Raw genomic sequence first — 24,226 nt, 5'->3', positions numbered from 1 at the left:
GTAATCAACATTTTAATTTTCTTTCATGATACAATCCCAGTTTTGGTTAAGTTTTTCATTGTACAACGCCCCTTTTTTCATGTTTATTCTATTTGAAGTGTTTATTCAAGTTAAAAACTAATGTTATTACTTTAAGGAAATGTGTCTGTAGCCACTTTGTTTATTGCAAAGACACAACAGTGGCAGGGATTATTGAAAAAACATGCATTGTCTACTTTATTTTTACTTGAAATACACACAAGATTTAAACTATTGTATTGATTTCTTTGTTTTGTAGTTCACAAGGATAAAGCAAGGCCTTTCTTCTGGGATATTTTTCAACTTTAATACAGTGCTAGATATAATGGCTTTGATAACGTTTTGAAAACAAACATCCAAACAAATATCTAAATCTTAAAAATTCCATGCACTAGAAAAATTGCAAAATATAAACAGATATGGATCAATTCATTCACCAAAAGATAAAGACAAAGAATATCAGTGACTGCTACTGCTGCTTCCTGATACCTGGGACCTTTGCTTAAACCAGTGCATTAACACCTGGAGCAAATGACTAGGCTGAGGATATCTTGAGTATTGAGTTAAATTGAGAATTACATTTTGATTTGTTGATATTCATGACAGAGATAGTTTGCCGCTTCTCAGGACACACTATTTCAGCAGCTTTCAGCAGCACTTCTTCAAAAACTCTCTATCAGAAAATTTTGAAGAAACCTATTTTCTGAGCAATCACACAGCTTTCCTTAACAGCAGCATGATTTATGCTACAAACATTAGTAAACATTGATTGCTGTTTTTTCAATGACTGTGCCAATTCAGAGTATTTATCTTCACGTAACTTTTGTGTATATTTCTTGCCATGGTTTGCTTCATAGCGTCTTTTAATGTTGTATTATTTCACAACAGACACATGTTGATTACAAATTAAGCACATTGCCTTTCCATTCATGTCCACAGAGAAATACGAAATTCTCCATTTCTCTTGAAACACACAGCACTCTTGTTCCACCTTTCTCTTCACGGATAAAGACATGATGACACTTGTCACTAAAGAACTTACAAATCAGAACTAAAAAACATTTTCTGGTATCACTGGTGTCGAATCAGCTCACGCACCACCGTCTCACCCACGTGGTAGGCGACTGACATCAATCACAGCGACATGACAATGTGTGTTGCTCATGCGAAGGAACTCACAGGTGACGGTGAGTAAAATAATCAATATGTGTTATTTAGGGGAATGTAAATATGTATGATCATTTTTGTTAAATACAATAATTTTGAGGTTTTGGGTTCATCTTTGTATTTTTGTAACTGTCACTCGGCCCATGCCAAGCACCAGGGTATCGGATCAGGCCCGCCACACGAAATGAGTTTGACACCCTTGTTATACAAGGAAATGTTTATATTTGTATTTTTGGTTCTTATACTGACACTGTTTGTCTACTGGAGAAAAACTGATTTTAACTTTAAAAAATATTCCTTAGCCAACACAGATAAGTAGAATTTTAGATTTACTTTCAAAATATTTTAACAGATTTTTAAAAAATTATTCTGACACAATTAGATGAACACAAGTATAAAAGTGCTGGTATACTTTTGTATACAGTTCAGCTAAGATTAGATTACTAGATGAGTGAGGTTTACATATAAGGATCACTATAAACTACTAAGTGTAATACTGCACTATTCAATACAACATTATTCATTTCTAAAGAATTATTATGGAAATAAACACCTTGCATGTGAAACACATATTACATTGCCTACAAGGTACAAAACAGACAAATACAGTTGCATCTTGTGAAGTCACTCCACAGCACAACGAATTCAACATAACAGTGGAAACAAAATGGTTTTCATGAAATACTGACCACAGCTGTATCTGGAGTGCCTGAAAGGAAGACATGCAACTGTCTGGTGGTGAAGACCTGCCACCCACTGGGTCACTGTAGGTCAGGTATTAGCTTAACATTTATCTTTTGATTTTCAGGTTGTTCTTCATGCGTTCACCCCCCCAAGTAATCATGCAATAAGCTTAACAATGTAATACATACTTAAACTATTATTTGTATGCTTCAATCGTAAACGCAGAATTGGACTGCTACTGGTTACAGTGGTAGTGTCACCTATGGGCTCCTATAAGCATCACAATACTGTCTTTGTAAGAAGTTGTGATATTTTTACTGCTATTTCTGGATGAGCCAAAGGCAAATACTGCAAAATGTACTGTCGTTTGTTTTTGCTTTTTAATTGTATGATACAACTGTTAGCTGTATGCACCTATTGTTGAGAAGAAAACAGACCATGCATGCAGAAGACACTGATTAAAACAAGTCCAAGGTCCCCTTCAGTATGTTTGTCTTTTATATACAAGCAAGGACTGTAACTTACAGCTATTTAGAAATATATAAAACACATAAATCATGGTAAAAGGAAAAGAAAGCACTGCAAAGCCATGAATGCCCCTAGCATTGAACTCACCTGGGGACACAAAGATTTGGAACTCCCAGATAAAAAGTCGATATCCCTGACTCCATGGCTAGCATTAAAGACATACTAAGCAACAAAGTTTAAGAAAAGTCAAGCACAATTAAGGCATTAATGGGACTGTAAGTGTGCTTTTTTTCTTAAAGCCACAGTGATTGGAACTTGGTTTGAAATCAGTCATAATAAGATACAGAAGTGAACACGAAGTGGTTTTTAAGAAGCATTCTATGTTATTGCCCAGCTGTAACTATACTAGAAGAATGCAGTAGGTAAGTGCTGGACACAGATTCCAACACAGGTATTCATACTTGTGCACTATTTGTAATTATGATGATTTCAAAACTAAAGCTCCCATCACAGCCCACCACAAATATGCAGGATGTATTTATTGAGAAGCTGAAGGTCATTCACTGATTACACCATCATTTACCAAGGATATGAAAAATAACACAAGCTGCAAAAGATACATATATACAGGTTAAAGAAAATAAATAAAAAATGTCCAAAAAAGATGTAGTGTGTCATGCTGTTTACATTAGTACCTTATATGGATTGCCAGATTGCCGCTACTGCAGCCCAGTGCAACCTGGGAAATATTTGCTTCAAAGTCAGAATTCCCCAATAAAGCAGTGGTAAACAGTGCAATTTGTTTCATGGCAGAAAAGAACAAACAACCAAGTTGGGTGAAATTGCATCAACCGGAGTGCAGTCTGTTAAATGAATCAGGAGTGCGGATCTTTTAAAATAATGCAGTCTTCCTGTGCTATGAAACAAAACATATTACTCAAAAAGAAGCTCCGATACACGTGCCTTAAATTGTGAAGCAATTGTGAAAAGCAATGGAAACCAAGGTAAGCGCAGTTAAGCACGGTCACTGCCCCACACTGAATGTTCTAATCTAGTACCTCTCTTTTGTCATTTCCTTTAGTTGGAAAGTCACTTGAACATCTTTTAATAGCCAACTGTTCATCAGCCTCTGTTGGGAGGCAATTAGCGTGCACAAAGATTTTAAAATTTGCAGGTTTTTTTTTCCCCCCGAAAAAACGAATGTTTAGTAGCATGCACTTGCTCTCACACAACATTATAGCCCTTATGCTGTCATTTTATTTTTCGTTAATTGAGAAAAACAATAAACCGAAAGAATGAATAGGGTGCAGTATTAACTCGGTACGACCCTAATTTTGGACAGTTTTACTTTTTCATCAATTAGAATACAAGTACATTATAAAATTAGGGCTTCTGATTTTCGGTTTTAACCGATAAAAAACGTTATCCCCCACCCGATACAAGAAAAATGAAATCAGTGTAGAGCCAATAAACACCAGAAAACACCGGAAAAAAAGTGGAAACGGTTACTCAATTCACGCTGATTAGGGGGAGAAAACATGTAAGAGTAAGATATTGAAACTGGTGTCATTCTGATACTCCTACAAAGTAGACAGAAAACAGCAAATTTGATCTTTTGGGGATCCTTCAAAATCTACAGTATTAAAATGAGTGTAGCTTTAATTTTGATTTCTATCGCATCGTGAGTGACTCGGCGTATCATTTATCTGAAGTTGATTGTTTCGCAAATGACCAGCATAGGGGCCCTGGCTTTTCTAAAGAGGGTGGCCTTTACTTACGTCAACAGGGACCAGAAGGCTCCTGCCCAGATGTTGGTTAAAAGAGAGGCACCAGGCTTCAGTGTACCCATTCATGTTGGGAACATACTTCTTTACAGTCTCATCATTCAGTCTCAGCCATACACCATCATCATTGTGGATCTATGGGAAACAAGCAACAAAAACGAGCCATGCCCTCCTGTAACTGCTAAAACGCCTAGCAAGGACTCAAAGACTGCAAGCTGCCCATAGAACTGTGGGCACAGAGAAGTGAGCTGTGGGAAGGGGAGCAGACACTTTGAGAAATTTAGAATCTGAGAGGAAAAGAATAAAGAATTCTTAAGCAGGGGAAAAGAGTTTATATTTTCAGAAATAACGAGACGGGCTTTACGAGTATCTATTTTTTTCTGAGCCTTTAGAACCTTAGAAGACGCACGTACTGTATACTACTGATGCCTCTCGTTTGTCACTGCTGTTTCTTTCTGTGCCTAAGTTTATGCGTTCAGCGTTGCGTGTGCATTGCATAAAGAGTGAATCAAACAATAGCAAACTGAAGTGGTACTTGTCCTAATGAAACAAGTGAGCGACATGCAGTGGAACCTACACTATAGATTCAATCAATTTCACATATTTCCAGACTGCAGCCTCAAAGTTTCTTGCATGTATATGAAGCCAAACAAATGAAAAAGGAAATAAAAAAACTGCATAAACAAAATAAATTAGTGGTAGAAATTATTCCAAAGCTTGATGTGTGGCTGGCTATGTTTAAAAAGACTGTACAGAATGTTATTTGCTAATAGCTTAATTGAAAATCAAAATCAAAATCCCCATCAATAACAAAGACCCTCATCTGAACAAGTATTACCTCATCAATGAAAGTGATGGTTCCATTGACCTTGACTATGCCTATCTGTTCACTCTGTAGAGAGGGGTGGCTACGGACACGAAGCCCTGCGCTGTCCTTGGCCACAAATTTGCGAACCTGAGAGAAGCAAAGGGAAACAGTGAGGCAGAGGAACCGAGCACAAAAAAAGCTCTTAAGAAATGAAGAAAGCAGATGCAAAAAAAGCATGAATTAAAGGAAGCAGAATTTAGAACCCTTTCCCCTTTATAAAGAACAAACCGAGGTGGATTATTTTCAGAGACCAATCAGCACTGAGCTGCCATAATGGTTTGCTACCTCAGAAGTCATCAATAACAGAGAAAGGGCTCATTAGGAGTTACAGGATTGTTGCTCGTTTCACCACTTCACTCGCCTGGTTACGGATTTCAAAACCACTACCTCCAATGATGATGAAGACTATTCCAATGCAAACCTGCGCAACTCCTCCACCTACAAACCTGTTACAAGTGTTGTGAGATGCTGATCAGGCATGTGACAAAGTGTGGACCCTTGACCAGAAGAAAGTTAGTGTGTTTGATTATCTATCTTGATACTAAAGTGGGATGTACCAATGCAACAAAGCAAACAGAGCATCAACTCCGGTAATTGAATGGAATCAGGTGGAAAAAAATAACTTCGGCTGATACATTTTCTGAGAATAACACGCGCATCTGTTGCACACGTGTATTGGCTTTGGGCTTGGCTGTGGCAGTGGGACTGGATTGTTTCCTCCAGTCCTTACCTTGCTTGGCTGAGGCTCTGCTTTAGGTTTGACTATCTGAGCTCCAGGAGGTATCATCCCCTTTGGTGGATCCTTGACTTCCACTTCTAACCCAGCATCTGTGGAACAGCAACACCAAGCAAATGAAAAAAACAACACATATTTTAGGGTTGCTTATTTGGAATACTATTCTATTCACAGATCCTCCTGAAAGCATGAACAATATTTATATATGGTAAAGTAAGTAGATAGCTAATCTTGTATTTGGGTTCTTTCAACAAAAACCTGCTATTTATTTGCAGTTCACGGTTACCTATTTCTATACCATCTATTGTGACATGGATGGTGTAAAGGCCCACAGCTCCAGGAGTCCAGTTTGCCCCGTAGGTGCCGTCAGTGTTGGCTCTGATCAACATGTTCTCACTTGGCCTGGAAAAGAAATGGAATGATATGAGGACGAAAGAACACTGACACAAACAAAATCAAAATAGATCATAAAAAAAAAAAAAAACGTTGAATACCTCTTGGGTGTTGGAGAAGCAAATCGAAGCTCTTCAAAGGAATAGTTTTCATAAGCCTAACGAAATGAAAAAAAAATAATAATAATAACACGCAGTTCACTTCAGTAGATACCGGTAAAGTTACATTACATGTAATTTATCAATCTTGAACTGTGTTATGAACTCTAGATTTGTACTGATAATGTTTGGGTTGGGGAGCAAGGAAAACAGAGACTGGCTCCCTACATTCTTAAAATGGTATACATTATCGGATTAAATAACATTTTAATGCTCTCATAAAACAAAAATAGACAAAACAAATTGGTTTAAAAAAATGCATTGTCAAAATGTGACATTTTTATCTGCGATACATATGTCGAACAATTTTAAGGCTATAGTATTGGTTATTCAATCATACTGTTGCTTGGAATGAATGCCACAAATTCTTGGCATTTCTGTAAATTATGTTAATCTGTAAAATATACAGATCATTGGTTTTTAAAAACAAATAAAAAAACAAAAAACAAAACCAAATAACCACCTTCATCATAGTTATGGCAATGTAGCGGGCCTCTTTGACAATCATTGGCTCATAGGTGGCCTCCAGTTTGGGTGCAGGGAGCCCCCCGAAGGTCATGTCAGCCCCAGACGCTGCTGAGGCAGGGCTCCCCGGAATCCGCTGGAGCTTCCGAATGCTCCCCTGCTGAAGAGACTTTTTCTGGGATACAGGGACGGCCTTCACCTCCACCTGAACAACAAGGGCAGCAAAAGTCAGCATCCGCGCAGCCTGGAGAACCATTTCCATTCCATCAAAATCTAGGAGAGCTCTTCACAAGTCAATATCTTAGCCAGGCAGGTATCAGTACAGTGAAAAAGTAGGTCTACGTTCACATGATGTTAAATGACTTCTTATACTTTATTTATCTCTTATAAATTACATATGCTCTCAGTTTCATTGCTAGTTCTGGGCATAAGCATTACATCAAAGAACACTGCAGTAAAAAGCCTGACCTTCATATTTGGAACATGCACTACATCTCCGTATTGGTCTTTGGTCTGCACTGTAACAGTGGTTGGCCATCCACATTTAATGTCATCCTTGTTGAGAAGCAATGAGGTTTTCTGTGGGTCTGCATAGGAATCTGGTTGTAACCACCTGAAAATGTAAAATATAAACATACAAAAATGTGTAAATTCTGTATAAACCTGCTTAAGATAATTGTGCCGCTTAACAGAGAACAGTTTGCCTTTTGAGACAGATCTTTCCAGTTGTACCTGTACAGATAAAAACAGAATCTGCTGGTGTTCAAAATTCTGTCTCATTGTTTACACTAATATATCATTACAACCTGAACAAATAAACCAGAGATACTGTCCAACACATAATATAGAGATCAATGCAACAAAACAAAAAAAAACTCAACGGAACATTGCAGCAGATTTGTTAACATTTTATTTCAAAAATGTTTGCTGGCATATCAGAAAACAACAGATGTCCTTACCTGGCTAGGCGCCCACCACTGGAGTTTTGGACACAAGTGATAAAGTCCTCGAGAAACGAATGCTCATTGCTTTGCAGGTGGAGGGGAAGGTTACCTTCCAGAGCTTCAAGAATAGAAGGTGACCGTGACAGAGCCAAGCCTTTCCCAAGAATACCTGCATGAGCCTTACAAACCTGATACAAAAGGATACATCAGTTTCAACTATTCACACATGTGCACACACACTGTCCCCTATAAGAAGCCCAACAGATAACATTCACATAAAATCCACATTTAAGATTTGGTGTCTAAGAGTTTTCTCTGCCTTGTAACTTTACAATGAGCTGATTAAGTTTACACAAGTACTATACCTGCAAAGACGCCTCTTCAAGTATTTCAAGATCTTCTTCCAGTTCGTTGCCTGTTACAAAAAAAAAAAAAAAATAAAAAAATCATGGACATAAAAAATGACATGATAGTTAGGACCAAGCTGTCAATTAAACTAGATTAAGCAGTACCAGTTCATTAACCTCAGGACACTGGATTATAATACAGATTGTATGGGCTGATTTTACTGTATAGTTTAGATTATGAATATTATAATGTTAAAATGAGCTTGAAGAAAATGTTTGTTGAACAATGAAAACTTGATTTGTAAAACTACTAACAGCACTGTAACTACCAGGCTTTATTAATGCACAAGATTAATAATATTAAATATTAACCATTCATATGGAGGACACTGATACCCTTTCTTACCTATTGACAATGCAAGGTCCTTTTTCATAAGAGCAGCCGCACATACACTCCCCAAGTATGCAAGCTCCTTCTCAAGTTGTATAATACCCTGCAGAAATATTTTAAATTGTTAATACCCAGTTTTCAACTTGTATGCAAGTTTACACAAATACTGTATCAAATCAACTAAGAGACAAATACCACTATAAGAAATATATATTTCACAGCCAAACTAAACATCAGTAATCTAGATGCCTACAGAAGTGTGGTGTCTACATATAACCCCTGACAAATACACACATGAAATATATAGAATCTCTTTTCTTTTTTTTTGTTCTTTAAAATGAAGTAAAGCCACAAAGATGATGCATATTATCCTACCTCATCTGACCCAGGATTGAATTCATATCCCACAGCAACACACTTGAAACCATAAAAGCTAGCCTTCTCATCTTTCACATAGTCTGAAGCAGTCTCCAAGGAGAAAAGAGCTTCATTGCCTGAAATAATTCCAACAATACAAGCATTGTAAAAAGATACTGACTGCATGAATTCTGCAATTAGTAAATATTTTGTGCAATCTCTGTAAACGCAGATCACCATAACAAACACACAACACAAACTGCTGTGCAAAGCTATTTTTAGAGTCAAAAGGTAAACACTGACATTTCCAGATATCATCTGGTCATCCAGAAAAGTAATAGCATGAGTAATGTTACTCCTGGTTAAAAATCTAACTGTGATGCATTGCTAATTGCATGCCGGTTTGGGTACTGACTGGTTTATTGTGTGTGAATGTAGAGGACAGTTTTTTTTTTTTTGTAAAAATATATATATAAAAAGACTAAGCTACCTGGCAGCACCAACACTGTAGTGGGCCATCCACATGAGCCAGAGAATTTCTTCAGCTCTGTCCAGGTGTTTAAGCTCTCGTGTGTCGAGTGTTTCGATCCAAACCCAGGGACCTGCAGGGGTTTGCTTGGAATCATCAAACGGAGCACATCTTCAGGCTGTGCTGTACCACACTGGGGGTCAAACTCAATGGTCATCCATTGCACACAATCAGGAAAAGACACCTAAAGGGAAACACAAAGACGAAAACAGTGGGAACCATCCAATTGTTTTCTGAAAACAAAACATTTCAGAAGGTGTTCTTGTATGTACCTTGTACTGGGTGACACTAGCTTGTTTGTACGGGTGGTCGCTCTCGGTGACGGAGTAGTGGTTGGAGGTGGTACTTGCTGAAAGCCCCTGCTCTGGCTGGTTCCCTGTGGTGCTGTCTGTGGATTGATTTGGGTTGAAAGCAGGTGGAGCATATTTCTGATTCAAAGCAGAAACAGCTGGAAGCAGTTCCTGAACTAGTCCAAATACCTCAACAGCAGCCTGTAGAAAACAATACAAACAAAAAAAAAACACCACATGAAACAATGTACAGCTCTGGTCAAAGGTTTTGCATCACTATATATAGAATTAACTAATAAAGTCAAATGAAACCTGCTGAATAATGTCACATTAACATATTGAATTACATACCGCTTTGTAGTTTTCCACATACTTGACAACAAACTTGCACAATTTGAAAAATGTGACATTTCAAAATCTAACTTGAAATACTGTACTGCTATTATGGCTTCTGGTAGACTTTTGCGTTATAATTTGGCAGTTTCTTTGATTACATGATGTTAAATACAAGATCAACATTATGTTTATAGTTTTTTTTTGTAATAAAATCACACAATATGAACAAGTTAGGTGGTCATTCAAAATCAGAAAAGCAAATAGCGTGGTTTCTTTAACCCTTAGCGGTCCATTTATTCAGCACGTGTCAGGTGCGTCAGGTCCAATTTATTTTCACACGCGCAGTTTATTTTAGACGCGCTGTTTAAAAGTATTTTTTTTCACAGTAAAACAGGTTTAAAAGGCACTGCATATCAACAGGACACTCAGTACTGCATCTCCAGCCCCACCCCACCCCTTGTTTGCTATATTTTTCAAATGCCTCTTAATAATAATACATACCGATAAATCATCTCTTGATGACTTGTTTTATCACCAAACTCCTCAATAATGCGAACCAAGTCGTTATTTTATTACTATAACATCTAAAAAAAGCTCTGCAAATGTCTGTGATATTCTTTGAGCGCTGGATGCGGAAGCAGCTGTCTTGTTTGTTTATATCCGTGTTAACTATGTGGGGTCGGGTCTATCAGTATTCATGAGATACGCCCCTATTTTTTTTTTTTTTTTTCGGCTTCTCTCAGCTCCTATCGGTCTCACTCAGCCATTGAATTGTTTTCTCGGCTTTTTCATGGAGAAAAAACGACTAGAGACCTGTTTTTCGCGTCTTTTTGATGACTGAAAAGGGAAAATTGCGATGTGGGACCAGGTCCGACATAGGAACGCAGTGTTAACAGATGATTAGATAGGTCAGTCTAATCTAGTGCAAGATGTACCATTCCCCATAGCAACAGTGATCAGAGGAGTCAGCTCTGACATTTAAACACATTTAGTCACTCACCTTTGGAACTGAAGCTGCCACTGGTCCGATATAAGCCAATATGAGGGGAAGCAGCATGGAAAACAGGCTGGAGGAACTCAACAATTCTGGAATGTCTTCAGCTAGGAAAAAAGCAACAGAGACAGAGTTAATACCCCTAAGAAAAGTAAACAATCACCTTGAACAATTTGAGTCCTGGTATACTGTTAAAAAATTAAAAGATATGTTCTCTTACCATCGACAGCGAATGCCCTGTGAAGCAGGTCTTTGGCGGCTTGAATCACAACACTCACTACAGACAAAGACCTGTTGCAGTTCTTGTCCTCTTCATTGGCTTTACTGACTAACTGACTCTGTAGATCCCCATCATACTCACTCCTAGACATAAGAACAAAGCAGGGTTTAACTGACTCTTGACAGTGGAGTAAGTGTTATATTGAGCAAATAAATAAATAAATAAATAAAAACTTTTAAAAAACTCAAGAAAGCTAAATGCTAAAATGATTGACTTATGACAAATCTGATGTATTAAATCAAGTTTTGTATACATGATACTGTTCTAAACCGCTGTTCTAGACATTTGTTAAGAAGCTAACCTTAAACACATACTTTTGTAACCCTTGTCCTGGGGACAGTCTGTCACAGGTTAAATCCAGCCAGTATTTGCATTATTTTAGTACATCTTCAGAAATGTGAATTTGGCCCTACCTGTAGTAAAGTATTTGTGGAATCTGTCCTCGTGTTTGATTGGTGCCGTTACTGCTGAGACTGCAGGTGCTGAATGTAAACGTCACACCATCTGTACACTGCACTGTGGTCATGCCTCCATCTCCATTAGCGGTGCGACTTCCATAGTTTCTTAAACGGACTGCATATTTGACACTTTCCTGTGGAAGACATCATTTCTTTTTATTGAGTTAGTGAACGGTACAGAAGTAACACCTCATGTACCAACTTGTCCCAGGTGTGCTTTGTAGGCACACACACACACACACACGACAGGACACAGGCACACACGACAGGACATTCACACAAATACGAAACTAATAAGAAAACAAAAGCTTGTTTCTTTATTATTTTTTTTTTTTTTACCTTTAATGGTACAGCTTTGTCCAGCCTGATTTCAGCTATATCACTGGGGGAGTCGTCAGTGGTGTAGGTCCCTTTCACCATCTCCAAAGATGTCCACCTGTGTGAATGAGCTGAATCTCCTGGGTGCTCAGTCTGTGCCTATACAAGATTGAAGCCAGTTTCAAATCACATGTCTTACACCACATTCTCCTTGCATAACCTTCAAAAATCTACCTCATGAGATGCCTCAAGTTTTAAATCGCAGCAGAATAAATACAATAAATATATAATAATTAATTATATTTCACTGCAGGAATCACAAAGTGCTAACAACAGAGGAAGAAAAAAAATAAATAAAAAGAGAAAAATACATGTAAAACAATAAGCACAGTTAGAAAAAAGCAAATTGATAAAAATATGTCTTGAGTCCAGATTTAAAAGCCTCAACAGTCTCACAGTCCTTCAAGTGTCCAGGCAGATTTTTCCAAAGGCGGGGGGGCCATCGAGCAAAAAGCCCGGTCGCTCATAGTGCACAGCCTTGTCTTTGGCACAAGTAGATTTGAGTCATTAGCAGACCGCAGGTTCCGCTGTGGCAAATAAAGGTTAAGCATCTATATATACACATATATTTGTAAAATGGCATGCAAAAGCTTAATCAGGATCTTACATCATCAGCCAGAACCTCCAGCTCGTATTCATGGACGCCACCTCCACCATACACACAGAACCCCACGAGCACCACCCCATGCCTATCCACGGTGAAGCAGATGGCATCTGGGGATCCGTTCCCAGTGTTCCAGCTTCTTCCTTGGCTTGTTTTAGTGAAGCGGTTTGGGGTGGATTTCACTGAATGGAGACAGTTGAGCCCATCCACCTGAAAGGAATACAGTGTTAGAATTATCTTCCTTGCCAATCAGGTGACAAGCAGTGCTAGATTAGCAAACTTAACCTCATAGCAATTCAAATGATAGAGAAAGTAAAGATGATGGCACTGCTGTTCATAGCCAACAGGTGTCACTAATGACTAGTAGATAAAGTGGACCCAGAAGAACATTTTAAAGAAAGCATGTTATTTATGCTGTGTGGTAGAGTGACTACAGGGACGAGAGCTATTATTAACCTCTGCATTTAAATAATAATTGTGATTACTAACACCATGCTACAGGTATTACTAATTACAGACACCAGTGAAAGCAAATACTGCACTTTAGCTTACAGTATGTAACTTCATGCATTGTTTATCTAAACCAGGTATATCAGTTCCATAAAAGGTATATTTTTCATTTTGTTTTCTTGCAAGCTAGTTTGCAGTGGCAAGGACTCTTACCTCTGAGCCCAGTGCTGATGCAGTGAGCTCACTCACAATGCTGGCCAGGAGGCCACAGGTGTTGGAGACAAGGTGTGGGGAGAAGAGCTCCACCTCCTTCCGCAGGCTCTTTCTCACTGGAAGCACCACAATCACCAACATCTTCTCCAGTACTTCCCGGAAACTAGTCATACCCATGGGGTTCTCCTCGGCCTGCCACAGAACGACAGATCGTTTATAGGAATGTTATACAATAATGGGCACCAATGTCTTACCTGTATATACTGTAATACAACAGTTATACAGGGTATTTCATGCAAAGCAGGTTGGAGCGCTGCATAACTGAATTCTGTCTTAAAACCATGCAAACGTTTGTGTGATCAGATGCCAGTTTTATTTTTTGCTTTATTTATTAATTTTACATTCTCAAACATGCAGCCAGCATGAGAACTAGAACCAGCTTTAAATGTTGCAGTTATTAACATGCGGCTTGTTTTTCATTCCATGCTGTGGAGACATACAGATAAATAGATAGATATAGCAGACCCTGATATTGATGTGATGCAGCCACCTGAATTTTCTTTGTATCTGATAGCTTGTATCAGATGGAAATGGTGTCACATTAAGATTAGCTTTACTGTTTAGTCATTCTTATACAATTATATATTGCAAAATATATAGCATGGGTTGCTGTAATATTCAGTACAAGCGGATTTTCAACCAAGTCAAGGTCAAAGCTGACAGAAAGCCCACTCCTGGCAAATGTGCTCTGTGGGGTTGATGTCAACAGTGTCTCCTTGTTGAAGTAAAAAAAGAGGTGGAAATCAGAATGAAAAGGGTCATCTTTCAGTCCCATTTTTCCCAGTGGCTTTTTAACAAAAGTGAACAATGGTGAAGTTGTCTGGTTTTAGATCAGGAGGCTGAAGGTTCAATCCCATTGTTTGTTTGTTTTTCTCAATCATTTTACATGTAATCAATACATTTTCTCCTAACAATCTGGACAATGAATTGTTATAAAAAAAAGTGTTATCTGACCAAAAGCATTTCACACTTCTAAAAAGAGATAAGTTAGAAAAAATGATCAGTTAGAAAAAGGCATATACGTTTTGCATCACATGTTTCTAAACTCTATTTCCAACTTGTGTCGATCCCTATATATGAAACCTGTACAAAACTTAACCGTTCTTCTAATTTGACTCTTTTTGTCCATGTAAAATGCTTTTGGTCAGTTACTACTTACATGGCTAAGTTTCTCCATGTGTGCTACCAGCAGGGGGAATCTGTGTGCCAGAGCAGAATCGTTCTCAGTGCTGACCTGCTTGACAAGGGAACGCAGCAGCACTTCTCCGTCATAGGCAATGGGGAGGATGGAGGTCAGTTTCACTGAGGTATTGCACAGGGCTGACATTACTGCAGCAAGAAGTCGACTACTTGATGTCCTGAAGTTCGCTTCCTGGATGTCCTTTGAAAATAAACAGGAAAAAAAACAAAACAAACAAAAAAAAAGTTTTATAAATATGAACAGATTGGTGAATAATTCAGTAGTGATAGCACTATTTTAATTTGTACCTGATCCAAACAGTTTAGCAGGTCACACAGACAAGCCCACTGCAGGGCCGGTGTTGGGTAGAAGGAATGGAAACAGGCTGTGAATGTATGATGGCACTCCTGCAGAACAGCTTCCAGGAGAATCAGGGGCTGGCTAAGGTAGCCTTCCGGGTCATTGTCCAGCTTGATCATGCAGTTATCTACTCCTTCGGACAGGATCTTCCTCAGGAGACTTCGAGTCTTCCCAACGCAATCTGCCAATTTGCTGGATTCATCCACTGCTGACTTTGTGCTCGCTGGAAGACAATTTTAAAGTGCAAATTTCAGATATGAATTATTCAGCATTAGTTCACAGCCATTTACTGTATGATAGTTTAACAGGGCTAAAGACTGCATTGGTACAGTGGCTTTAACCACTTCAGCACAACATGCTACAGTCTGATGAACTGTTAATGAACAGAAAAAAGTGTTCTTGTATCAACAGATCTCAATCCAGTTACACAATTAACACGTTATGTGGCTCAAAAGTAATTTATAACAATATAAGGGAGCAGAAAATCTCAACGTGGTAGCACAACGTGGTATATTCACAGGCTTCAAAGTGGTTAATTATACTTGGCTAAATAAAAGGCTACCAGCCTGCTGGCCTAATTAACTGTACATTTTAATTCACTTGAAAATGACCACATAGGTACAAGTGGTCCAGAATGTGCTTTACCTGATATGGGGTAGATCTCACAGATGTAGACCCGCAGCAGTCGGAGGCAGCAGGTGCCCACGAAGCGCAGTCTCTCCAGGTCCAGCAGAGTAGCGGTGTACTGGAATCCCTTCAGTCCTCGCAGCTCCTCCACACCCAGAACCAGTGTGGTCCAGCTCCAGTGAAGGATGCTCAGCAAGGACTCAAAGCACTCCTAATATACATCAGAAATACATTAAGAATTTCCACCCATCATGCAGGTACATGAGATGATACCCACTTAACTTTACTGACTACTCTAAGATCTTCTCTTCCTTTACCAAGTGCAGATTTACAGTGTTCTTCCACTTTAGAGGGGCACTTTAAACCTTCATCAAATATTATGCAATACCCTGAAATGAAAATACAGCTAAAATGAACCTATTTCTAATAAATCTCTGTGTTCATTCTTTGTGATAATTCTTGAATGTGGTATCCACTGAATAAGCTCATTTTATATTTTGTCAAGACAGCATTTACATATCTCAATTAAAATGTTTTCCTCAAAGCTTATTTGATGCATTACACCTTTAAAATGTCCTTCTTATGCACAGCACTTCCTTTCCAGGATAGCTAAACCTCAAATCAAAAATTTCAACATACTACAGAAACAGTCCTTGCAAACGATCTCTTCAGAATGTGTACGGGCTCACTGGTTTGCTGCTTTCCTTTTGCTGCATTGCCATCATTTGATGGAAGCCTGAATAAAAGAAATAAAGCAACAACAACTGAATTTGGAAAATTGCACCCAACACTTTATTAAAACAAAATAATACACTCAATGCAACCAATATTTAACATTGGTGGGGATCACCAAGAGGTTTTTTTTTCCTCCATTGCCAATATAAAAATAATAAAGTAACATGTGACATACCTGTATAACAGCTGAGGAATCTGACCTGCGTTTACATCTGTACCGTTATTCGACTTTTTGGAGCTCTTAAACTGGAAAACCACACTGAAAGTAAAAACAAAAAAGATGAAATACAGCTCTATTACTTCAAAGGTGTGCTGAAACTGCTTCTTTTTAAAAGGATACATACCCATCGTCGGTGGTGATGGTTGCCTGTCCATGGGAACCACAGTCACTGCTCGGCCCCGATACTCGAGCCCAAGCAACATACCACCAGCCAGACTGCAGCAGCACTGGCTCATCAAACATCATGGCATACTTCTCTCTGAAATAACATGGCACGGTTATATCACAGTGCAGTTGAACAGATAAGCATGCAAAATTCAAGGATGACACGCCAGGCAGCACACATAGCTAGACTTCTCTCCACAGGGTTTACATGGTCTTAGCTGTCTATCCCTGTGTTTTAAGTATACCGGTTATCAACTCTGAAATTCACAACACAGTAACAGTCAAACAAACCAAAACTGACATCAGAGTGGCTGGCTCTCTCAGGATGTTTGATCTCTGTCCTGGTTATAAATAACTAATATGCAAAGACTTGATTGTTACCCACACAGCTTTGTTTCCATGTGAAATTTGTTGGCAGATAAGTGTACTTTTCATTTTAGCTTTGTTAGATAATTGTTGGATGGAGAGGACAGAACATTGTTAAAAAGCATGCTGTAAAGAAAGAGATGTGTTAGACAAATAGTAATCTTCCACAGAGACATCTGTGCCAACTTGTGGCTAACCGCATATTAACATTGACATATGAACTGCATTACAAGTACTTGCTGCAGTATTCCACAGGAGATTCACTAGCAGACCTCAGCTCCTCAATTTATTTTCTATTGTACAAACAAATCTCAACACACCACTTCAAGAGAGAGTCATAAATACTACCTAGCTGCGCAATCATAAGCCAGAACATCAGTCTCAGCTAGAAGGTCTCCATCTGTTTCATGGTCTCCTCCATCAGGCCCCAGCTCAAAAAGCTAAAAATAAACCAACATATTACACAATAAGTTACGCTGAAAACACCAGTCAAGTAAGTAAGTAAGTAAGTAAGTAAGTAAGTAAGTAAGTAAGTAAGTAAGTAAGTGAGTGTGTGTGTGTGTGTGTGTGTGTATATACAGACGTGCTCAAATTTGTTGGTACCCTTACAGCTCATTGAAATAATGCTTCATTCCTCCTGAAAAGTGATGAAATTAAAAGCTATTTTATCATGTATACTTGCATGCCTTTGGTATGTCAAAGAATAAAGCAAAGAAGCTGTGAAAAGAGATGAATTATTGCTTATTCTACAAAGATATTCTAAAATGGCCTGGACACATCTGTTGGTACTCCTTAGAAAAGATAATAAATAATTGGATTATAGTGATATTTCAAACTAATTAGTTTCTTTAATTAGTATCACACATGTCTCCAATCTTGTAATCAGTCATTCAGCCTATTTAAATGGAGAAAAGTAGTCACTGTGCTGTTTGGTATCATTGTGTGCACCACACTGAACATGGACCAGAGAAAGCAAAGGAGAGAGTTGTCTGAGGAGATCAGAAAGAAAATAATAGACAAGCATGGTAAAGGTAAAGGCTACAAGACCATCTCCAAGCAGCTTGATGTTCCTGTGACAACAGTTGCAAATATTATTAAGAAGTTTAAGGTCCATGGAACTGTAGCCAACCTCCCTGGGCGCGGCCGCAAGAGGAAAATCGACCCCAGATTGAACAGAAGGATAGTGCGAATGGTAGAAAATGAACCAAGGATAACTGCCAAAGAGATACAAGCTGAACTCCAAGGTGAAGGTACGTCAGTTTCTGATCGCACCATCCGTCGCTTTTTGAGCGAAAGTGGGCTCCATGGAAGAAGACCCAGGAGGACTCCACTTTTGACAGAAAAACATAAAAAAGCCAGACTGGAATTTGCTAAAATGCATATTGACAAGCCACAATCCTTCTGGGAGAATGTCCTTTGGACAGATGAGTCTAAACTGGAGCTTTTTGGCAAGTCACATCAGCTCTATGTTCACAGACGAAAAAATGAAGCGTTCAAAGAAAAGAACACCATACCTACAGTGAAACATGGAGGAGGCTCGGTTATGTTTTGGGGCTGCTTTGCTGCGCCTGGCACAGGGTGCCTTGAATCTGTGCAGGGCACAATGAAATCTCAAGACTATCAAGGCATTCTGGAGCGAAACGTACTGCCCAGTGTCAGAAAGCTCTGTCTCGGTCGCAGGTCATGGGTCCTCCAACAGGATAAGCTGTGTGTTTTGGATAACCCAAAACACACAGCTAAAAGCACCCAAGAATGGATAAGAACAAAACATTGGACTATTCTGAAGTGGCCTTCTATGAGTCCTGATCTGAATCCTATCGAACATCTATGGAAAGAGCTGAAACTTGCAGTCTGGAGAAGACACCCATCAAACCTGAGACAGCTGGAGCAGTTTGCTCAGGAAGAGTGGGCCAAACTACCTGTTAACAGGTGCAGAAGTCTCATTGAGAGCTACAGAAAACGTTTGATTGCAGTGATTGCCTCTAAAGGTTGTGCAACAAAATATTAGGTTAGCGGTCCCATCATTTTTGTCCATGCCATTTTCATTTGTTTTCTTATTTACAATATCATGTTGAATAAAAAATCAAAAGCAAAGTCTGATTTCTATTAAATATGGAATAAACAATGGTGGATGCCAATTACTTTTGTCAGTTTCAAGTTATTTCAGAGAAAATTGTGCATTCTTTGTTTTCTGTGGAGGGGTACCAACAAATTTGAGCACGTCTGTATATGTGTATATATATATATATGTGTATATATATATATATATATATATATATATATATATATATATATATATATATATATATATTATTTTTTTTAAATAGACCACCAGTGGGGGTTACATTCAACTAAGACAGTAATAAAGATAATATTTAAAAAAAATCAAACAGAAGATAATGTTCTAATTTAAAAGTTAGCATACAGCAGTGTTAAAAATAAAATGCACAAAAAGAAAATCTATTTCTACACTGCATTTGTTTATACAGTCCTCATCAGTTACAACAGAGGCCAGATCCTTGGCATCAGTTAAAAGCATCCATAATTTCATTATCTTGTCATCACAGAAAGAACTCGAGAGCTGTATTGCTTTTGCCATATTAATGTGCTGTTAAATGTATTAAGTGTACATTAAGAGGTAGATTTCCTATAGAAGGACTGACAATTATTATTCTGATTGTTTTTTTAAGCAGATACCTTTAATATTAGACTGAGTCCTTCCAACCATTACCTATTTATTTTGGGTGTCCTTACCTTTATCTTTGCCGTATATTCCCCTCTCCCACCGAACAGTCCAAGACCCCCCAGTAAGATATCTGCATCTGCACAGAAGCGAATGGCTTCTACAGAATGGGCTGAATACCCCCACCCACCACCATGACCTATAAGAAAATAAAGTTCATGTAATCACTTCATCAATATTTGATGAAAGTCAAATATGTTTTATATTTATATACAGTATAAAATACTGGTCTACATATTGACTTGCTTTCAAATCGATTGACTACGCTGTAATCTTCTTTGGAGTAAACCTTCATAACAGCTTGAGTCTCCTCCTCGGTACTGGCAACTCCCATTTTCAGCTCCTGCATTGCTGACAGCGTGTCTAGACAACCTACATGTGTATCAGATCAAGGGAAACACAATGAATTATTTCTGTATTACAGAATCCAATCTCAAATAGAACTGGACTGAGGGTATCAGAGAATACAGCGGAGTAAAGATATGAAGACATTAAATCAAAGTGCTATCTACGTAATGTATAGAAAGTTATAGGACTTTAATATGCAGATATAACACTGTAAATATGTCGCCAAAACCTCAAGTAATCTCAGAGATATGAAGCAAATATCTCAACCAAGGGTGACTTTGGATTTTCACAACAGTGATGATATTAAGTTGGTATCAGAAAAGGCTAAAAGTAATAATGGAACTAGTGAGTTAGTCAGCCTACCTAGAATATGTAGTGCCCCGTGAGACCTTGTAGTGGTTGCCGTAGACCCAGTTGGGAGAGCAAGCTCAGGACTCAGTACACTGCATCTCGACTGAACGTCTGTCGCTGTGGGGATCCTGGCATCAGCAATCACAGCATTGTAGCACCAAAACTCTCTGGAAGCTGGGAGGAATCTTTACAAGAGGGAGGAAATAGATGTTAAACAGCTTGGTCACTATAAGCTGGTTTCACAGATCCGGATTGGCACAAGCTTCAACACCTTTACCTAAAGTAACATTTGATAGTCCACTGGATCCAATTAGGTTACACATAAGACTGATGAAACCAGTCACATGTGTAAGAACAGGGACATTAAAAATAGGATCTAACTAATTTCATTTCCATTATCTATGCATCTCTGATAATTCTCTTCAATACAAGACAGGCAACGAGAGACCAAACTGGACAGACCACAGCAAGTGCAATAATTAAAGCACAACACTGCACTTCCTCCTCCGGTTCTAGAGCGCATTCTCCTACCTACCTCCAAATCACATCGTAGACTGGATCCAAACAGACTCCAAACCCTTGCAGGTCCTCCTGTTCAGAATCATTGAACGTCCGGCAGCTCCCATCAACTTTATTTATCAACAGGCATTTAAAAGGTGGTGGTTCTGATTTGGATGCAGGTACTAGACCTATTAAATAAGCCAAGTAAAGTAAGTTCAGCAAGCTGTGATATCAAAAGTATTGATAGTAGGAAGGGGAAATGTGGTGGCAACACTGTGGCATGAAGGGGAGCACAAACCAATAGTTACCACATGAGGGCATAGGTTGTCTTGATAGATACATATGTTTAGAAAAACAAATGTTAACTACTCATGTGTGTTAAGTGCATTTCAAATAAAATTACCGTATCTGATAAAAACTGAATTTGAAGATTGATATGATGTCAGTGTACAAAGAAGACTCCTTTTTATTCTCTACAGAAACAAACTGGTTAGTTTAATTAAAAAAAAAAAAAACAAGAATACAGAATAAGGGTTTCAAAATAGGTAAGTGTTGTTTAAACTATTTAAAATCTAAAATAAACAGAAAAAAAAAAAAATGTACCAATGATATGTTTGCTGGCAAAAATTTCTGATGTGGCCAGGACATGGGAATTTATAAGCGCTTCATCGATCCTCAGGAAGGTCTGGTCACCACTGGCACCAATCCACGTAGCTTTGCGCCCATATTTAGCTCCAATGTTGGGCATGGGGGATGGCTTTGCATTCCAGTATGGCATGTCTATAATGGGTCTTCCTAGCTGCCCCTTCTACAAAGCAACAAACAAGATTCATTTTAGCATCCGAAAATATCACAGTTCTGTCTCGAACACACATTATTTTACATTGTAAATGTTTTACTGCATATTGTTAATTTCCTATCTATGCTCAACTGTATGTATCAAATTAAAAAACATATCAGGTAGCTGTTTGTTTTGAAATGCTCACTTACTGGTGGCAGCAGCTGTATAAATATTGTGCAGGGGGCGCTGAAGCCAGATCTTAATAATAGCAGGGAAAACTCTCAGTTTTTTCATTTAAATTTGGAAAAATCAACAGGGCAGAATTATAGAAGAAACTCTTTAAAATAGACCCCAATAGATTTAACACAATGCCTTTTACTTAGGAAAACTTTTTTCAAAGTAACAAATAGATTCTGTATAAAAAGGTTCTGGTCTTTTAATATGGAAATACTAAAATACATTTAAATTAAATATAAGTTTCTTTCAGTATTTCCAAATTCAGCCCTGTTATGTGTTTACTAGTCTTTTAAAAATTACTTTTTGTGCTGTGTTATACTGCATATAAAAATAAATATCTACATTAAAATAAACTGTCCCAAAATAACCAAATTGTCTTAAATCTAGCAAATCAATACACAGTTATAACAATATATAAATGTTTCTTCCTTACTGAGAAACTCCCAAAAGTGAAGACTTGACCATCCATTAAAAGAACCGCCGTGTGGTTACTTCCTGCTGTCACATGTATGCTGGGTCCTGGTAAAGCCTGGACCAGTGTAGGAGAACTCCTATTGGGAAAAAAGGCAGAGCAACAATTATTGATTCTGCTGTATCGCCGGAAGAAGACTTTTTGATTGTTCAAGTACAATATATTACCTGGAATTCACATCGCCCTGCCCAAGTTGTCCATGTTGTCCATACCCAAATGTATACACATCTCCATTCTCCATCAACACCACTGTAACAAAAGAGAATGCAAGATTTACACTGGCTCTGTATTTAAAAAAAAAAAAAAAAAAAAACACACACACACACACACAAGTAAAAAGGACAATGTGGAGGACATGCAGCAGCCTGCATGGTTTTAATGCAGCTGCTGCACCTCCACTGAAAACCAAGCTGTATTTGCATTGTTCAGGAACTATGTTTATATCAGGAATATGCTTATTTTCTGGGTCACTTCATTAGTCAGTATCTAAAATCAAAAAATGTAGACCATTCAAAGTGTGTATGACTTTGAGAATAGCACACTGACCCCAAAGACTCCAAATGTCTTCAGAACTACAGTCAGAGAATATTTCAAACTAGATAAAACCACTAATCCATTTCTCATGTTAGTATACAGTATTGCAATTCACTACATTTTGGTCATGTGGGATTCTCCATTACATTTCTTGTTGAAATGAGGAATTTCAATAAGATTTGCAGGCTTGGTTATCTTATGGAATCAAGGACTGACAATTAACATTTATAATGTGGTTACCATGTGGATATTATTAAGCTGTAAAAAGGAAAAAAAAAGACATACCTGAGTGATGGAATCCACAGCTAACTTGGACCGCTCTGAGCGCACAGTCAAAGCGAACTGCCCCTGGTGGGTAAGTGGTGATCTTGCTTGCATCTTTGTCTCCTCGCTCCCCACTGCCATCTGGAAATGAAGTTACACAATCCAGTCAGTATTTCTGTTGCAATGGTAGACGTGCAGCAGACAGCAACAGTAAAGACAGCAACATGACAGAACTATGTAACACAGCTGCTACACACATTACTGCTCGAGGTGGTCTTCTGGTACCTGTAAAAAAGCACACATTTTAGACAGAAAAATAGGATCAATATTTCTAAAAACAGACTAAAGAATTAGACAGAGAACAGTGTACAGGCTACAGGAAGCTACATGATCTTTAATATAACCTGCCCCAAAGAAGAAAAAAATAAAATAAATAGTCTCACAAAAAGACATTCAGGGGTTGGGAAAAAAAAAAGGTGTATTTAGGTGACCATTCCTTAAAGAATACTGTGGGGCTTGGCAATATATAGTGAAGTATGTGTGTTACATCAGAAATACGTGCAGTCTTGGATATGAAAGCACCTGCCTACTGAGCACCTACTATGAGTGAGACGGTCAGATCTGATGTCTTGCCCAATGTACTTACAACAGAAATGCAGCTTGGGATGCCAGCCCAACCCTTGTCCATGTATAATCCTTACCACGCAGTTAGTCTCTCACACTGTTTATTGGAACAGAAGCATTTTTGCTTAAAGCAGGCTCATGTGGCAGTGATTAGAGCCAAGCTCAGCCTAAATGTCTCACTGTAGTGTGATCTTGGATGTGATCACCTCAGCCAGCTTAAAAAAATAAAATAAAATACATGCAACCCTTAATGACTTAATCTTAGTTGTATCATTACAAGCCTAAACAATGCTGTGCTGTAAATGTGAAGATGATACAAATGTTCAAATCAAAGTTGTGTGATTAC

At 38.3% G+C, this 24,226-nt stretch overlaps 1 protein-coding gene across 22 annotated transcripts in view; it reads right to left on the bottom strand.

Moving 5' to 3' along the window:
• mycbp2 (MYC binding protein 2) overlaps positions 1-24,226 on the bottom strand; it is a 98,158-nt gene that overhangs the window by 31,624 nt on the left and 42,308 nt on the right. For 12 of the 22 annotated variants that reach the window (XM_059029314.1, XM_059029323.1, XM_059029318.1 and 9 more), the window contains 35 exons: positions 23,278-23,397; positions 22,626-22,707; positions 22,420-22,537; positions 21,572-21,776; positions 21,003-21,156; positions 20,480-20,652; positions 20,015-20,140; positions 19,780-19,907; positions 17,374-17,465; positions 16,619-16,753; positions 16,450-16,533; positions 16,179-16,275; positions 15,558-15,750; positions 14,861-15,135; positions 14,532-14,753; positions 13,313-13,504; positions 12,653-12,859; positions 12,007-12,144; positions 11,623-11,801; positions 11,150-11,292; positions 10,936-11,036; positions 9,582-9,800; positions 9,271-9,493; positions 8,799-8,917; positions 8,439-8,526; positions 8,051-8,100; positions 7,701-7,873; positions 7,210-7,354; positions 6,740-6,946; positions 6,220-6,275; positions 6,012-6,127; positions 5,720-5,817; positions 4,960-5,076; positions 4,116-4,256; positions 2,485-2,559 (listed from right to left, as the gene is read on the bottom strand). In XM_059029314.1, coding sequence (XP_058885297.1) covers positions 2,485-2,559; positions 4,116-4,256; positions 4,960-5,076; positions 5,720-5,817; positions 6,012-6,127; positions 6,220-6,275; positions 6,740-6,946; positions 7,210-7,354; positions 7,701-7,873; positions 8,051-8,100; positions 8,439-8,526; positions 8,799-8,917; positions 9,271-9,493; positions 9,582-9,800; positions 10,936-11,036; positions 11,150-11,292; positions 11,623-11,801; positions 12,007-12,144; positions 12,653-12,859; positions 13,313-13,504; positions 14,532-14,753; positions 14,861-15,135; positions 15,558-15,750; positions 16,179-16,275; positions 16,450-16,533; positions 16,619-16,753; positions 17,374-17,465; positions 19,780-19,907; positions 20,015-20,140; positions 20,480-20,652; positions 21,003-21,156; positions 21,572-21,776; positions 22,420-22,537; positions 22,626-22,707; positions 23,278-23,397 — 4,991 coding nt within the window. The remainder of the gene's footprint in view (positions 1-2,484; positions 2,560-4,115; positions 4,257-4,959; positions 5,077-5,719; positions 5,818-6,011; positions 6,128-6,219; positions 6,276-6,739; positions 6,947-7,209; positions 7,355-7,700; positions 7,874-8,050; positions 8,101-8,438; positions 8,527-8,798; positions 8,918-9,270; positions 9,494-9,581; positions 9,801-10,935; positions 11,037-11,149; positions 11,293-11,622; positions 11,802-12,006; positions 12,145-12,652; positions 12,860-13,312; positions 13,505-14,531; positions 14,754-14,860; positions 15,136-15,557; positions 15,751-16,178; positions 16,276-16,449; positions 16,534-16,618; positions 16,754-17,373; positions 17,466-19,779; positions 19,908-20,014; positions 20,141-20,479; positions 20,653-21,002; positions 21,157-21,571; positions 21,777-22,419; positions 22,538-22,625; positions 22,708-23,277; positions 23,398-24,226) is intronic. The other 10 variants (XM_059029319.1, XM_059029333.1, XM_059029328.1 and 7 more) reach the window with 5 other exon arrangements.

The sequence above is a fragment of the Acipenser ruthenus genome, chromosome 8, assembly GCF_902713425.1.
Source record: "Acipenser ruthenus chromosome 8, fAciRut3.2 maternal haplotype, whole genome shotgun sequence".
Taxonomy (NCBI): domain Eukaryota; kingdom Metazoa; phylum Chordata; class Actinopteri; order Acipenseriformes; family Acipenseridae; genus Acipenser; species Acipenser ruthenus.
This window is presented reverse-complemented; position numbering and strand designations above follow the sequence as displayed.